Source organism: Simochromis diagramma, unplaced genomic scaffold, assembly GCF_900408965.1.
Source record: "Simochromis diagramma unplaced genomic scaffold, fSimDia1.1 OVJJ01000343.1, whole genome shotgun sequence".
Taxonomy (NCBI): Eukaryota; Metazoa; Chordata; class Actinopteri; order Cichliformes; family Cichlidae; genus Simochromis; species Simochromis diagramma.
The window spans coordinates 12,752,476-12,770,390 of NW_024386831.1; the positions used below are offsets into that span (position 1 = coordinate 12,752,476).

Sequence of the window (17,915 nt, forward strand, 5' to 3'; positions counted from 1 at the left end):
ATTTCTTTTGTACTGTTTCATTTCCGCACGTTGTCTTTCTTTTCATACATAAAAACAAACAAACAAAAAAACAGCTAATTTTGATGAAGCTTTGTGAAGAGGTGGAACACGTGCTGAAGGGAGCTGGAGTTTTGATTTAAGTGTCTGCGCTTAAAGATTAAAGTTCAAGCGCTGAAAGAAATGTAAATGTTACACTTAGAAATGCACTGAGCTAAAAGTGGAAGCTGGAGTGGAATTCTTGAAATAAATCACTGGCGGTTCAAGTGGGCTTTCAGCTATAGAAGCATTATATTATAAGGCATATAAAGCATTATACGGTAACATATAGATAGATGTGGACATTTAATAAAACAAAACACACTGTATATTATTCGTCTGTGTATAACCAACTGACATTTTAGGCTCTAAAGGAAGCAGGAAGAAGTATAACCTTATATGATCTTATCTCTCCTTCCTTTCTTATGACAGCAACATTCCTCTCATTTTTAAATGGCCAGCCAATGGCTTCTATACGCATAAAGGTGCATTCATGCCTGCACATTCATATGCATACAACAAAGATATATAGTTATACATACCTGTACCACAGCCACAGACACCATTACACTCACAGACCTACATAATCTGTGTTCCATTGTTTTATATTTATACTACAATATTTATGTATGTAGTCTTTCTCTCTGTGTGCCTGTGTGCATATATGTACATTTACCTTCAAATACCTCTGTACATTCACATATAGACATTCAAAGTATATTTAATTAATTTTTAAAAAATAGTTTGTTAAACTAGAAAATGTTTCATCATTGCTTCATAGCGTTTTTCATACTATTCCAGTAAACAAAGTTCATATGGCAGCACTCAAGGCTGGAAGCCTGGAGAGGTCAGCATCATCAAACCTAGTCCTGCTTCCAGAGCTTCACTTCGTACTGCTGTACTTCGCCTTTACAGAACCACGGCATATTTCATTATATTTATGTATACTTTCATTTTTTACATGTAGCATAACTGATATTGGAAGACAGAATCTGCAGTGTGCAGCCGCACATGGTTTGTGATTTTCTTGCAGTAGTGCCTGTCAGCGTTATTGAGACCAGTGGATCCAACTTTGATGCTCCCAGCAGGTTCTAAAGTGGACAGTACCACAGTGTCTGTGAAAAAGAGGTCAACATATGTCATAAAGAGAAAAATAATTACGCGTTAATTTCACATTGATGGCAATTGTGCGCAGAATCTTTAAAAAGCGTAATGAGGGGTCTTTAAGGTTGGATTTGTAGACTATTTATTTTATTTGCAGAACTCTTTGTTCAAAGTGGAGGCATGGGCATTTACATTTACATAACATGTGATGTCACTGCTTTTCTGTGATTCCAGAGTTTCTTGGGAAATAAAATACTACATGGCCTCGGTGAGTTGAACTTCTAAAAGGTCAAGTGATGCTCAAATCTAACCATTGTACCAGTCATTATTTTAATTTTTCTTTTAACCTTGTTGTAATACAACATGTCATAATATGATAGAAAATGTTAAAAATAAAAGTAAAAAACACATATAGACTATGCAAACATGTTTTTTCAGATGCAATATTAAATACAACACAATTAACTTTTATTAAAGGCGAAAAATAGCTTATGGATGTCAAATTTAACATTTCAATTCATACAAAAATCTTTGTATGAAATGTTAAATTTGTATCAACTATGTTAGCATCCTTCCAATTGCACTGCAGCACACTAACATAGATACATATTTTAAAACAAACGAAAAACTGTAATGTACTTACATGGTGACAAAAACAAACTACAGTAGTGGGTTAAATTACAAAATTACAACATGAATTAGAGGGAATGTCTATTTACATATACATAAATATATATAAGTACTTAAAAAAAAGCATGATAGTGTTTCCTTCATTAAGAGAAATTTTCAAGGTTTCTGCATACATTTTAAAAATAATAATTTAAAGCACAAATTAGCTCAGATTGTTTTCAACAAGACAAAAAAAAAATGTTACAAATGCACAAATGTACAGTGTGGAGTATAAATAAATATTGCAAGTCATCTTTAAGATTTAAGCCTACTTTTTTTTTGCTTTCCCCCCATACACTGTAACTTTCATCACAGTCCGGATGACTGGGCGTCCTGTTTGGTAAACCTTTACGTTTTAAAATGTTGCTGCCTGTGGAGTTAACGTTGGGAACTGTTGTAGTTGATTTATCTGCTAAAATTATAAATCTGTTGAAACACAACATATATTATTAAACATGCACCAACACGCTGGGTGAAAATTAAAGTTAATAACAACAATAAATACACATTTAAAGTTTTCAGTTTTTACCTCCAACTATAACATGTCATGGCTACATATGACCATTAGGTGTCACTATATACGCAATAAAAACGTTCTTCTTGAGCAAGTTCTGAGCTGCATCAATACTTGTGTGTCCGACACTGTCAGCTGTAGTATACAACTGGAAGGGCAACAAGCTTGATTGAGGGCCATTTGACTCATTTGCTACATAAAAAAATTAAATAAAATAAAGCGAAAAACAGAAATAAAAAGACAGAGAAGCCTTCATGCTGTCATTTATGTGTAATTGATTGTGTTCTCAAAGCAAACTATGTCTGCTATGTTTGTGACGTTAATCCCCGATGAGCTCTGCAGTTAATGAGTCAGCAGTGTGGTAGTGACTCTAACGCACTATATACCTCAGCCCGACTGCACTCTACGACTTTAGCCGATCAGCCGCTGCATGGCTTAGCTGCTTTGGTCCCTAAAAATTTCATTTCCAATCGTACCACTGAGCTCTTTAGAATGGCCCATTTTTTCCACAAATGTTTGTAAGGGCAGACTTCACGGCTAGGTGCATGATTATGGAGACCCGGGGCATTGGGATGGAGACACCTGCGTTCAAAGATTAAGAAGTCCACAAGTATAGTTTAGCTGCGCAAGCTGATGAATGTCCTATTTTTTTATCACAAGGAAACAGGACCTGAACAGGTGCCTCCGCTCCAAAGTCGGTGGCCTCCTCAGTGCTGCAAAAGCACTAAGTTACTGCTAAGCAAATAATTAACTTGAGTTCGAGCTGCCTTAACTAATTATCAGTGTGGCTGTTTAACTTTTTCATCCCCACACTAACTGAATTTAACATCTAGTTACATAAGGGTATCAGCACAATTCAGCTGAGGAGGCACAGTGACTCTAAGGCCTATCTGTAACACCAGTACTGGTGCCAGATACTTCACGGTGTTTAGCAAATAAAAAGTAAATAAATTCTTTATTGTAAGTACAGATCTCTCCTCAGGGTGTGTTTTACATCAAGGTGGTAGCTGGCTTGAGGATTACTTCTGCTGTGTTCAAAGACGACGTTGTTCACCTCCATTTGAATATCATCAATCTTAATTTTCCTGTAAGAGCACAAACAAATAACAGTTTAGCTTATAAGAAACTTATAAGAAAACTTCCATGACGATGAGGTAAAGTTAAATAGTGTTTATACCTGTTTTGGGCTTTGTTTAAAGCATTTGTCAGAGCCTTCACATACACAGAGCTATGTTCCTCTTCTTCCAGCTGACACTCATCTGTCCAGCAGTGACTCCAGAACACATCTGCATCCATAGGAATAGCTGCTGTGACAGCCCCATCACAGCCATCTGTCTCGAGGTGCCCATCGTCCGGGTTCATCCTGGGGCGCAGGGACAACTTAGGTACGTTGTATCTCTGGATGAAGAAAAGTTTGGGCTTGCCCGCCAACAACGGGCATCTGTTAGCATTGAAAAGACGCCTGACCTCGTTGATAGAAAATCCATTGCCAGTCGAATCTGTGCCCAAAAGTTGACTTTCTGTGCCACGGCTAATGATGCAGCACACAAAGCTATCATTTCTGAGTTTCTCCATCTTATCGAGAATATTTTCGAGAGCTGAAAACACCTCATCAGAACTCAGATACTGGTGGAGATTCACGCTGAAGCGAAGCGCCTTAAATGTTTGTTCCAATTTTTCTGAAGGAGTGAGCAAAGATGAAACGAGAATTTAAGCATCACCTTGACAATAATTTAAAAAGACAAATGTAGCTTTACATTTTTAAAACACAGATCAGTGGCAACCAAAACTACTGAAAGGGTAAGTGAACATTTATGATCTTAATACAATGATTAAAATGCACATTTTAACAGCAAAAACTTGCTACGTAAAAACCTGTTACGCAATTATATGCAGCTGTAAGGCACTTTTAATTAAATTTGAGCTACTGTGCTACACTGTTTGTTTTTGAATTACACTAAATTTATGTTTCAGCTGTAGTTACAACAGACTTTTTATAATTATACTGCTACAATAAAACACACGTTAAGCTTATAAAATACAACACATTGCTCTTTCTTTCAGAAGCTCACAGCCTTTGAATTTCCCCCTGCCTTCTAAAATAGCTACATTTTGACAACTGTTAATAAACCACAAATAAGTAAAATGAGCTTCCCTTTTCACGAAAGCTGCAGACATAAAAGAAATTCCCAAAGAAATACAAATCTGAGTAGCACAATAGTTTTCTTGTTCTTCTCCCATTAAGAATTTTTCTAGGATGGGGCTGGTCCCTCGTTTGGAAACTACCCAATAATACATCGAATACAGATAAGCGTATAACTGAAGGTTTATCCGGCGTACACAATGATGCATCAGCTTTAAAACCTACTACAGCATGTGGTGATCATCCTTTTATTTTTCTCCCCCAGCAGGATTATAAATGCACGACTATACCTCTAATTAAGGATTTCTACACTGTGATTTTGGTACTTCCGTTTAAGTAGAAAAGTACAAAGTGCTTTGTGTCTCACCTCCATCATTACCCACGCAGTCTACGATCACACAGTGTCCTCTGGGATTAGTCTTAAATTTATAGCAATCTGGCTGACTCTGAAATTCAAATGAGATTGTGGGGAAATTGTGTAAATGCAATTGAGTCATTCGACACCTGAAAATATAATCAAAATACTCAGAGAAGGAGGGGAATCCTCACCTCAGAGCTCGGCTCTAGGCAGGCACCTGATCGTGGGCTCACTCCTACTGCAAACAAAGAGTGATATGGTTAACAGAAGAAGAAAGTAAACACCAGGGCCAACAGGGGGTTTCCAGCTGTAAAGCCCCTATGAGACTAGATATCAGTCTCATGGGGATGAAAAGGTATTTTGATTAAAAATATAGTCTTAGGCTACACATCTGTGGTATTTTGCTAGACTTACCAATGCGGCGCTCTTGTGTAACATGCTGTAGAGGAAACGAAAGAGGAGATATTTTTATGGTTTTAGTGGAGAAAACATTATGGGAAATGTGAACTAACATCTGCAAAGTGTCTCACTCACAGAAATTCTACGGGGTTGCTGCAGAGACAAATTTCGCTGCTGTTCAGGTGCCCCAGCTGTAAAAGACAGGCATATATACATACATAATGTCTCTGTGTTTGCTGCTCTATTGTTGTCGCTGTTTAAAGAAAAATTATCCTATTACATTTGAAACAAGCCAACGCATTAAATAAACAGCATTAAATTAGTACTGAAAATTGAATCTACCCTACTGTTGTGGTTGCAGGGGTTAAATAAAACTGAAATGCATTTGGATGTCATTTTTTCATGATCATAATCTTTTAACTTTTGCGTCAAAGTTGTTGAACATTATAACAGAGCACAGTCACAAAAAAAGTCCATCCGTCCATTCATGTTCTTAGCTGTTTATCCAGTTTTGGGTCAAGGGTGCCAGTCCCAGGTGAACAAGGGCCAAAGGAAGGCTACATTCAGAACAGGTCGTCACAAACTAAAAAAAGGTGTTTACCCTTAATACTGAGTTTTTGGTATGGAAAATGTAATAAACTTCCTATTCTTTGCTTACTACACTCACCAGCCACATCATTAGGTACATCTTGCTAATACTGGATAGGATGCCTTTTTGCTTTCAGAACTGCCTCCATTCTTCTCATTGGCATAGATTCAACAAGGTGAAGGAAAAACATTCCTCAGAGATTTTGGTCCATGACAACGTGATAGCGTCACACTTTGCTGCTAAGCATCAATGTGGAAAATCTCCCGTTCAACCACATCCCAGAGGTGCTCTATCAGACTGAGATCTGGTGACTGTGGGGGCCATTTGATTGCAGTGAACTCATCGTCATGTTCAAGAAACCAGTATGAGACGATGCGAGCTTTGTCATGTGGCGCGTTATCCTGTTGGAAGCAGCCATCAGAAGATGGGCACACTGTGGTCATAAAGGGATGGACATGATCCGCAACAATACTCAGGTAGGCTGTGGTGCCAATAAAATATCTCCCACACCATTACACCACCACCAACAACAGCACGAACCATTAATGCAAAGCACAATTGATCCAAATCCATGCTTTTTTATTATTTAAGCTATATTTTGACCCTACCATCTGAACCATCAGAAAGTGAAACTCAGCAGACCAGACCACATTTTTCTGATCGTCTGTCGTCCAATTTTGGCGAACCCATGGAAATCACCTGGTGTGGTGTTCTGCTGCTGTTGCCCATCTCCTTCAAGCTTCAACATGTTGCGCATTCAGAGCTCATCTGGGTACCTTGGTTGTAACGAGTAGTTATTTGGGTTACTGTTGCCTTCCTATCAGCTTGAAGCAGTCTGACCCTTGTCCTCTGACCTCTGAGATCAACATGGCATTTTCGCCCACTGGATAAGTTCTTGTTTTTGTTTCGTTTTCTGTAAACCCTAGAGATGGTGGCGTGGGAAAATCCAAGTAGATCAGCAGTTTCTGAAATACTGAAATAGATATTTGCATTAATTATGAGTGATTGTGAGTATCGATAGTTTCGGGTATGCTATACTGATGAGGAACATAAAACTTAACCCAGTTCTGTGTAACTAGTAGGGAAGTGTTTCCCACTTCTCACTGCATAACTGTTACAAACCTTTCTCGTGGCGATGCTATTTCAAGCCCTTCGGTATATAAAGCGAAAAGGGAAACACAGACTGACCTGAATTCTTGTAAGTGGTCAGTTTTTTGACTAGATCGATCCTGCCAATGTTTGTCAAGCAGTCCTCTACGAAGTCAAGTCTTTCTGGTGAGACTGAATCCAGCTTTTCAAGTTCAACAATGATATCCAGAAAACTCTGTAACACAAAAGAAATGGCAAAAATGTCTAAAATGTTTGTTTTTTTAATTAATTAATTACTTAATTTTTTTTTTTTTTTTGGGGGGGGGGGGGGGGGTCCCATCATTGACTGCACCATGTTAATAATAATTTAAATTACATTAAAATTACCATGTTAATGTTGTTAGTAATAAATCCCCACCCACATAAATTGGAAAATGAGTGAAAACAGAATCATGTCTCATTCATTTGGGGTTTTTGTTGTTGTTTTTACCTTTGTCTTCTCAAGCTTTTCACGAGATAATTTGCAGCTTAACAGGAATTTAATACTGTCCAAATCTTGAGTGTCCAGCTCCTCACTTAGTTCTGTCATCAATACTCTGCAGTAAGTGGAACAAACACTGTTAACTTCGATTCTTCAAATCTTTACAATTCATCAGCTCATCTTAAAGGATGTCTTACCTGAAACGTGGGACCATTTGTCTGGTCCTCTCCAAGTCATCCCTGTTGACTTTACACACCTTCCTTAGGATATCCAAACGCCCCAAACGCCACATGAGCTCTGCCAGAAACAGGTGAGCGTTTTGATGCTGCGTCACTTTTGATCTGAGCATCTCCTTCATACAAGCCACACTGTGGTCCGTGTCCAAGCTTTCACATAAATAGAAGAGCCTACTGCGTTCATTGCTGCTGAGAGCTTCCGCGATTTCATTTATAGCAAGTAGCTGAAATTGATCCGGAACAGCCATGTGGACTTTGGTAAAACTTTAAGAGGAGATGAGCCCTTAATAAAGAATTATAGTCAAAGCCTGTGGGTCACAATAATCACAATGTTAAGATCCACAAAAAGTCGTGAAAATATAATAAGTCATTGCTAATGGATAGTTATTAAATTATAGAGAGACCTTACCGAAAAGAGTCCTGCAACAAACACGTAGCAAAGCAGAAGAAGGAAAACTATAGAAATGACGCACCGCCTAAAAACGCGAGGAAGGGGATTTACCAAATACCCCCAACGTAAAACGAAACCAGCGAGGATCCACTTAACAAGCAATACCATATAAGTAATTCCTGATTCTGTCCTTTTACAAAAACTGCGCAACGCACGAACGTAAAGCGAAAGCAAAGAAAAATAGCAGACCACACCCACAAATGAAGTCATGGCGGAAGCACGAGAGGTGTTCTGGGAATCCATCCTACCTGACAAACCATCCTACCCGTTGTTTCTGCGCATGCGCACAACACGAAATGAAGTAGCGAACCGTCCTACTTTTGTGAATATTAGCCAGAAAAATACTCTGACGGGTAAAATTAAGTGCCAAACCATCCTACCTTTGTGAGTGTGACCTACAAGCATACTAACAGCTAAAATTTAGTGGCAAATCGTCCTACCTTTGTTAATCTCAGCTAGAAGCATATTTTCACAGCTAAAATTCAGTGGCGAAACATCCTACCTTTGTTAATAAGAGCTAGAAACATACTTTAACGGCTAAAATTAAGTGCCAAATCATCCTACCTTTGTTAATAAGAGCTAGAAACATACTTTGACGGGTAAAATGAAGTGCCAAACCGTCCTGGCTTTCTAATTATGAGCTACAAGCATAATGTGATGGGCAAAGTTAAGTGGCAGACCGTCATACCTACTTAAATTTGTGCTGGAATTACTCTGTGACAGCAGAAATGTACATAAACTACTTAGGGTAGGACGTTTTGCACCTTGCAAAATTGTGCAAGATTGCTATTGTTTTGCCTTTGTACGGTGTGAGATTTTCTACTTTAAAACTACTTTAAAACTATATATATATATATATATATATATATATATATATATATATATATATATATATTCTTACTGAAGAGGTATGTGCCACCGTGCCTAGACCTGCACATGTAAAATTTTCGACATCTGCCACTAAAGAAAATATACTGTCTGCAGATTTTTTAAAAAGCACTGAAAAATATGGAATAATCAGGACACGAATATGGTTCGCAGAGAACATAGTTCATCAGTTACAAAATTAGATCTAAATGCGGTGAGGGTGTTTTCAGTTAAGGTTGACTTCTGCGAAAAGTTTACAGTCTAACTTATGACGAAACCCCCTTTAACTGTCAGCTGCAACCTTCCACACGCCACTCATTCGTTGTCGGCTGCATCGACCCCAACGTAGGGTTACATGTCTTTAGAGGTGCACCTCATGTTATTTAGAAGGTTGCTGCGAAGGGTTAAAGGACATTTCGAGGTTACATTGTAAGTTATGATGCAGATTTCCCGCGGAAGTCTAAATCAGGCATAGCTGTGGTGCTGAGGTCAGTTACAACTCTGTCTAATCCAAAAACAGACTCAAAACCTTGTTTTTTCTCACAGGCCTAAATTTAACTGTGTTTAACTCTCTGTAAAGTGTTTTTGCTTCTATGTTAAGCATTTTGATTTTTACATACAATTAAATGTGCTATATGAATTTGTCATTGCAATAGATTTTTTCAATTTTGTTTTATTATTTCTTTGTTTCTTTGTTTTTACCAGAGAGAAAATAAATTTCTCATACAAGCTGGAAAAAAGATAAATGTATCACTTAACTGGATCATAATTTGCAATAACCTGACTTTTTCCCTTAGCAAATAATCTTTTTGCCCATTTGAACGCCTATGACTGCATTTTCCACAACAAAGTGACATTAGTTCATTCTTTGGATTTTGTGTGTATCATGCTGTGTCATGCTGGGATAGTCGTGTGCTGAGAGATTTGAGCCTCACGTTAAACACTGAACCACTATGATAATCCTGCTTCTCTGTCTGTAAAATCTCTCGAGGTTCAACCAGAAGCCTGACTGAACTCTGTAAAAATAAACTCTTTAGAAACAGCTTCCTGTCTAACACCTTTCACCCACTGAGTGTTGCAGCAAGGGGTAGGTGGACCCTCATACTGTGGAACAAAACAGTCATGCTTGCCCTGTTGCACAGAGGCAAATCTGTGTCAGAGGCAAATATTCTGTAATAAGTCCCTTTATTATTCATACATTGTCTGGTAACATAATGTTTAAATTGTAACAATTTAAAGTTAATTTAATGTAATTTAAATTATTCTTCATTAAAAATTAAACAGCAAAGCTCTGAATATTTGTTTAAGTTATGTATTTGCTATGCTGGTTTTACTACATTTATTAAGCTGTATTTATTCTGATTTCACAATAGTCTTACCTTCTCTAGATATATGCTTTGTCATGCTGTATTGTTTTACTGAGCTGCATACCATTCAGCTATTTAAGATATCACATCTCATATGTTTGTTGGGTTTAATTTTTTAACTGCTGTAACAACGGGATATTAAAGTCTTATCTTAATCTTTTTTTATCGTTTCTTTCTTAAACAGATTCAGTGGCTTATGGTGGGTTTCAGACTCTGAAGGGATAATCATACACTTAAAAAAAAATTAACGGCTATCTGTGGCAATATGAGCGTGTTAAACCATTGATTGTAACTTTTCCAATGGGCTTGAACGCACCACTGCTACTCCCCCTGCAGGTCGCCGGAGATTTCTGCTTACCAAAGCTCACTGAGTTCCGTTCAGCCTGGCCAATCGTGTCTCGCTGTGCCTCAGCACCATCATTGCAGTGTGGAGAGATCATACGGAGGTACTGCTGGCGGAGCGAGGGACCATTTGAAGAAGGGAAGATACACGACCTGGGTGACCGCTCTGACCAAACACGGTTCCCCAAAAGAGCCACTGTGTAGCATCACTATAACCAGCTTCAGTTCGAGTGAGTATTTAATTTACTATTACAAGAGGAAGGATTTTCCAGGTAGTCGCAGACCGGGGCTGCTGCTGCTGCTGAGTTGGAACATCACAGCACAGTTGTTGTGTTGATGTGGATGTAAAACCGCGGCAAGGAGGCTTAAACGTCTGCGGGGTGTCTTTTAGGAAAAGGACCACACAGCAGATTGCTCTGGGCTGGAGCCAGGCTGGCAGCACTCAGCAGCCCCGGCCTGGTCACGACTGATGGAAAAACGAGCATGTCCAACAGCTGCTGACTGTAACAGGCGTGCTAACGGCATTCGAGCCGAGCTAAGGTAGCTAACGTTGGCGTACAGGTTCAGGCTTCGTGGCAGTGTCGGAGCAACCGTTTGCTAGCAGTTAACTACCTGGCTAACATAGCTGCGTGACCGTTAGGACTGCACGGTGTCTTCAGTGTTTAAGGTTAAACAGTGATTGTGTTGTGACATTACCCCACCAACTACATGTATCCACCGCAATTTATACAAACATAAATTTATACGTAGTTGAATCGCACAATACGTTGCAGCACATATTTTTTTAACAAACGGTTTTATTTTGATATTGATATAAAAAACAAACCAAAGAAGAAAAAAAAAACCCAAACAAGCGGAAGTCCCAGGTTTAAAACTCTCGACTGCATTTATAACTTTTTTTTTTAAGGCGGATTCGTTGCTTCTGAATAAATAACCCATGTGTAGAAACACGCTAGCATGGCCAGTCTGTTTATGTGTGTGTTTTAAGCTTTTATACCATAATAACCTTAAACTTGCAGCAGCTTCAAGGTGATTTCAGGTCCCGTCATAGATGCATTCCTATAGTTATATGCTGGAATGGCTTAGGTATGAACAAATAACTTAAACAATGCTGTGCTAATTCACCTAATGCATGCCTCTGCTGCTCAATCAATTAATAAGTTAATCAAACTTTATTGATATAGCATCATTCATGGAGGTTAGGGCTGTTCAAGCTGTTTAATAGATGACTGATAAGCTGATCATGAGGAAAAATTACTGAAACTAAAGTAAGGCTGGATTTAAAAAACAAAACAAAACTGGGTGCTGAGGTCTATTTGTATGCTTTGACCCAAGTGCCTTGGAACTGAGTGTCAACCAAGCAGTATTAGTGTAACTGCACCTACATTAAATAATAACATTGAAATATGCTTTATTAATACACATCAAATGACCATCATTGAGATGGGGAGGGGGATCCTGATTGATAGTGGGATAACTAATGCAAGCCACTTGAAAACCTAAAAAAAACTCCTTTAAAACAGCACAGGTTATGAACTGGAGATGGTGGAGGTTTTTCAAAGTGATCATAAAGCTAAGCATGTTTGTGTCTTACTTTTTACATTCCTTCTTCCATACTGACATTTTGCTGTGGCTCAAGACAGCAAACAGTAAATTAAAAGGATACTGCTTGGAGTGATATTGGTCTAGGCTAATAAGCCACCATTACACTAATGGCATAATGAGCAAAGGTGTGGAGCTCAAGCTTTAGATAATTCAAAGTTATCTGCTGCTCATCCTCAGCCTTCATCCTCCTCTGTCCTCCTCCTCCCTTGCTGTATTTCCACCACCATGTGTTTTGGGACTAGGCTATCATCAGAGCTGCGGCCTATTTTAGACAGAAACTCCAGTTACCCACTTAATCTGTGTCTCATGTCTCCAGGAGTTGGGTTTCATGTGCTGCTCAGTGGAGTAAATGGTAACCTTGTCGGTGACTTTGGATCATATTGTGAAGCTGGTGGATTTGCTCGATGAAGGATTGTATGCTCATAAAACTATTGGCTGATGGTTTAATGACTCTTATGACCTTTGTATTAATATAGTGTATGTAAGATTTGACAGCACATTGGTTCCACCTCTGCACCGTTTGTGAGTAAATGGAGACATCTTTGAGCCAAAACAAGTTTTGCCATAACGGTATTGAGCCCAGTAGCATGTTGCCTCCTTCCCACCCACCAACAGTGATGCACACGCTTAGGGGATCAAAGCTGTAATTAGCCTGCCATGGATTAGCAATGGGGACTATTTTCCATTGTACTCACCCACAGCGCCAGAGGATCACACAGGCAGGCAGCCCCCTGCCCTTCCTTTCCTTCCAGCAGAGAAGAGCTGCATCACCATGTTTGTTGTTGTCACTATGAGTCCACAAGCAGACAAGAAACCTCACAATTCCTCCCTGTAGTCTGAATATGTGGGGATTTCAGATTAGAGCATTTTCTTTTTGTTGGCTATTATTTAACATTTAAATTGGTTTCTACACATACTTTAAAGTCTTCAAAGGAGTCCGTTTTATCATGTTGCGTGCGGTCTTGAGTCAGCTGGATATGTGGTTGGCATGCAGAGAGAGCCGCGGGGTGGTTGATTCACTGCGCTGCCAGGTATGAGCTCTGTCAGTGTGTTGGCTGTCTCCATGATGTACAGTGAGTCTCTCCAACATGAGTTCATGAGAGGCCGAGAAGCATGATGTTTGTGCTGAACTACTCCTACAGCTACCAGTATTCGTAGGGATCCACTGATGTATAATCACGGCCACGTGTTTCACATCGGTTTTGTGATGCCTAAATGTTCACTGATGTTAACTTTACAGTTAATCTTAATGAAAGCTTCTTTGTTTCTTTTGTACAAAAGAGGAAATAAATTACACAGAAACAACAAAATTAACAAAATTTTAACATTGGCATCAGCACAGAATTTAACCATCATGCATATATCGCTATAACAATATTTTTTACCTGCAGATTATTTACTTAGTGTTTAAAATATAAGAGAATATTGTAAATGTGTGTTAAAGTTATTGATGACCAATAAATCTTACAATATGTGATTAAAAACACTGCAAAACATTCCTTGACATATATTAGGAACTTTCATCTATATGAACCTAATAGTTGCTGTAATGTTCAAAATAGTATTTTTTTTTTCGTTACAAATAAAGCAGAAAGTAATAGCATCTGTATAGCCAACATATATCGTTGCACTGTTAAACATTGTCGCATAATTACAGCTTTTTGTCGTATCGTGAAAGCCAAACTGTAGTTTTGAACATCTTAAAGTGTATTCAGAAGGTGAGCAAATATCCAAAACCCAAAGATAAAAGGTTTATATTAAGTCATACATTTTATTTATTTGATCTAAATGGATACATAGTGCATGGGTTTACACACTCACCTAACAAGCAAAAGATCGCTGGTTATGTCCTGGGAGTAGATATGAATCACTTGAAAAGGCCATAAATCAGGAAGGGTGTCTGATGTAAAAATCCAAATATGCTGAGCTATCCAGTAGGGGTGGGCGATATAAACGATATACGATAGAAACGATATAAATTTGGCCAACGATAGAGATTTTGACTATACCGCTCTATCGCGATAGCACATGTTGATGACGTCATCAAGCTGCACCTGTTTTGGCTACAACCATTATCATCTGCAAATTATGCCGAGAGTCATAGCAAAGAGATGAAGCACTTTTGAAATATGGGGAAAGCCAAAAACTCTGCACAACCAGAATTCATACATAAGGCACACTCTCGATTTTTGAGAAAATTAAAGGATTTTAAGTGTGCCTTATAGTGTGGAAAATACGTTATACAGAAGAAAAGAATATATCGCGATATATATCGTTACCGCACGTGCTTCAAATTATATCGCGATATGAATTTTAGGCCATATCGCCCAGCCCTACTATCCAGTGGGATATCATAGCCACTAATATCGGCTAATACGATAAATTTTTTATTAAGGTGGTTGTTGAGTAATTTTCTGTCAATTCATTCATTGACTTACTGACACATTACTGCTTGTTTATGCTTAAGTCACACAGGTATTGAGACCATTCAGTGATGTATCCCCCATCCCTGAGTCACTAGGAAAAATGTTTTAGGTTCCACACTGTATGCCCATTTGCAACCAATTTCACCCAGTGACTGCCATAAATCACATGTGATTCAGTCAGAGAACACATTTTTCCCTAGGGGTTCACAGACTGGTCTCTAAGCCTGTGTTATTGAGGCCGTAGTTGTTTTACTTATAAATTGCATCTTAAAAAAGCAGCCATCACTTCTAAATTGTCAGTTGTACAAAAGTGTATGAGAAAATACCCAAAGCCTTTAAAACACACATATAGTTGACATATATAGGAACTGTTAAACATACTGTTTGCACAGAACATTTAATAACCAGTGCTTGTGGACACTGCATCAAATATGAGACAAAGGGAGAACACATCACTGTACCAGCTCTTTATTAAACACCTGTGTCACACCTGTCTGATATGATGTGACAGACATTTACATGTGCTTGAAGCGGAAACATTTAAAGCCGTCCCTGTTTATATTTAGGTGGTGCTTGCTGGCAGTATTTGCTTTTTTGTTTGCTGAGTCTGTGTGAATGTTTTGATTGTGTAAGATTAACTGTACTATCCCCTAAGGGAAGTTGCCTATTCCCATGTGAGACAATAACAGGCTTTATCTTCGTTTTTTTGTACAGTAAGACTGGTTGATACTAGTGTCACAAGCTTTCACCTGCTTTAGTGCATTTCTGTCACTGACTGCTATGTTTGCATACCTCTGTTAATAAAGTTGTGCCGTTAGATCAAGTTAAATTTTAAGCCGCCGCTATACTCAGGCACAGCGAATAGATAATTACCGGCAGGTATTTATCAACCATGCTCAAACCTGTCTTATACACTGTTAATGGCAAATTGAGAAAACAAACAAGGCTTTTAGTGGATAATGAAAGTTGTATTTTTCATACTTTAAAAATTGACATTAAATGGCAAACCGAAGAAGTAAAAATGTTGCTAATGGCTCAGTCACACTAGAATTAAAATAGGACCGCAACCTCCTCCTTGTGCACATTTGGTGACCGATTCGAAGTACTTGCAGCAGCTAATTGATCTCTGACAGACTGAGCATGAAACACCTTCAACCTCGATTGCTTTTAAGGTAATTGCAGAGGTCGCTTAGTGGGAGGCAACCTGTTTCCAGAGAATCCTGGCCCAACTCATACTAACTGCAATCACTCACAGATGGATTGGCAAATGTTTGTAAATAATTGTCTGGTTTAACAGACAGGTTGCTTGCACGTTGCAGTCGATCTCCGTCTGCTCCAGTGAGCATAACTCATCTGCAACGTTTCTTTGCAATAGAGGACTTGACGCAACTGGTTGCCAACTGGTTGTTGTCTTGTTATAGTCATATATAAAAGCAAGGTTAAGACACAGTGCCTGTGTCTTTTTGCAGTTATATCATTGTCCTGCAGCAACTATCTCATTATTGTGGAGGAATTTTTGAATTTCTGTTTCACATCTGTGAGGTTATGGCTAGACTCTGAATTAAAGTAGTTAACGTGAATTTGCATGTTCTCCTTCTCCCTTTGTGGGTTCTCTCAAAGTACTCCGGCTTCCTCCCACAGTCCAGAGATATGACTGCATGTTAGGTTAATTGGTGATTGTGACTTGTCAAAAGGTGTGATTGCAAGTGTGAAGGGTTGTTTTGTCTCTGTGTTAGCCCTTGAACAGACTGGCGAGCTGTCCAAGGTGTAGCATGCTTCTTGCCCTGTGACAGCTGGGATAGGCTCTGCCATGACCCTGAATTGGATAAGTGGAAGAAGATGGATGGAATGATCAGTGAGAGTCAAAGTTGGAAGCAATAGGATACATCTTAACCTTTTTTCATGACATGGCATGCACTACCTCCATGTGGGTGCAGCTGTAGCTGTGGAGAGAGAGAACCCAGCAGGATAGCAGTGCGAGTAGCAAAGCAATATTGTCTAAAGATTTTTTTCTTAGGCACTTTTGTGGCAAGATTTTACTAAATAGGTTTGACAGGTCGCTAATAGATGATGACAAAGTCACTAATTAGAAACAGTTAGGTGACCTGAAGGTGATCATCGCTTCTGAGAGGTGAGAGAGATGTCATGTACCCAATCCAGAAGTTGAAAACACAATATTTACACAACAACACAATATCCAAACAGTTGAATATTTGAGTGGATCCCTAATTATTTGATCAACTGTTGGGGTTTTCTGGAGGCCATAATGTCTACCTTTAAATTGGTAGACATTTAACTACGTATAGAGGGGCATCTAGTTTAATAATAAGTTTTAGCACAAGTAGAGCAGAAACCTCCACCCACTAATTTACCACCCTGGGTTTGTTTCTTCACATCAGGCATTATCCTTACATCTGCAGACAGCTGGCTTAGTGGTGTTAGCTCTAGCACTGATTCAACTAAGTGTGATCTCCAGTTTAGTCTGGTTGCTCCATTTCTCATAAACAAATAACACTTTGTCAGCAAGCATAAACTGATGTGCAGTCATCAGTTAACAGTAAAGCACAAATCAGCAAGTCCTTAAGAAGGGGGAGCTTGCAAACGTTTTTGCTTCGGATTCCTCCTCTGTTGTAGAGACCGAGAGGTGACAAGGGCCAGTAATGTTGGGCCATCATATTCTTAGAAGTTCCTGTTCTCTGCTGGGCTTTACCTTCCCTTCGGTCAGCTTTCCGCTCTCCTGCTTAGCTTGCCAGTCACGACTCAGCGCCTGTCTGAAGTTGAGCAGATGCCAAAGCTTGTTTGATTCCAGGAGCCTTTGAATTATTGGCAGTTATTTGTTGTTGTGATATGATGGAAACGATAAGGAAGAATGTGGAGGCTTGTGATGTTTTCTGGAGGGTTTATATAAACCTTGCCCATGAAATATACATTTAGAGAAACTCTGAAATGCAGTAAAATTGGTTTACTTAGTCTGATTGTTTTAAGATGTGTAGGCCCTAAAGTAACTGAGCAAGAGAATGACCAGATCTTTGAGGCTAATGCTTATTAACTTGGCTACAGTCCCTTGCAGATTTCATAGAACAGTGCCATGCGCAGCTGATGTAATTTCTTTAAGTCTGCTGCAGTGATATGAATGGAGCCAAAATGCGGTCCACATTGTTCTCGATCATACAGTATGACTGGGGTGGAAGGAAGTTCAGGGACTAAGTTCTCTGATCCAAATCCTCGGGTTGCGGTCT

At 39.0% G+C, this 17,915-nt stretch overlaps 2 protein-coding genes across 5 annotated transcripts in view; one reads left to right on the forward strand and one right to left on the reverse strand.

Annotated features, from left to right (window-relative positions):
• Positions 1-1,265: 1,265 nt before the first annotated feature.
• LOC120731117 (CASP8 and FADD-like apoptosis regulator) lies at positions 1,266-8,267 on the reverse strand. Of its 2 annotated transcripts, none has more exons than XM_040027944.1 (10): positions 8,028-8,267; positions 7,580-7,926; positions 7,392-7,497; positions 7,001-7,136; positions 5,359-5,414; positions 5,239-5,263; positions 5,016-5,059; positions 4,834-4,912; positions 3,501-4,002; positions 1,266-3,408 (listed from the first exon to the last, which is right to left on the reverse strand). In XM_040027944.1, exons 2-10 carry the CDS (start codon positions 7,864-7,866, stop codon positions 3,279-3,281), a joined length of 1,365 nt encoding a protein of 454 aa, XP_039883878.1. In that variant the 5' UTR covers positions 7,867-7,926; positions 8,028-8,267; the 3' UTR covers positions 1,266-3,278. The 2 variants fall into 2 exon arrangements, with proteins under 2 accessions (XP_039883878.1, XP_039883877.1); XM_040027943.1 differs by having other exon boundaries at positions 5,016-5,062.
• A 2,363-nt stretch (positions 8,268-10,630) lies between these two features.
• The window catches only part of LOC120731124 (protein FAM126B-like), a 50,057-nt gene continuing 42,772 nt past the window's right edge, over positions 10,631-17,915 (forward strand). The window contains exons 1-2 of one of the 3 annotated variants that reach the window (XM_040027952.1): positions 10,631-10,875; positions 11,037-11,185. The gene's annotated coding sequence lies outside the window, so the exon portion shown is untranslated. The remainder of the gene's footprint in view (positions 10,876-11,036; positions 11,186-17,915) is intronic. The other 2 variants (XM_040027951.1, XM_040027954.1) reach the window with 2 other exon arrangements.

Bases quoted from the DNA above. Each gene is read 5' to 3' on its own strand.
- LOC120731117 (XM_040027943.1), bottom strand. From the start codon at position 7,866: ATGGCTGTTCCGGATCAATTTCAGCTACTTGCTATAAATGAAATCGCG. The intron at 5,264-5,358 runs GTGAGTGAGACA...TTTCCTCTACAG, and splicing joins AGCAACCCCGTAGAATTTCT to CATGTTACACAAGAGCGCCG. The intron at 3,409-3,500 runs GTATAAACACTA...GTGCTCTTACAG, and splicing joins TTAAACAAAGCCCAAAACAG to GAAAATTAAGATTGATGATA.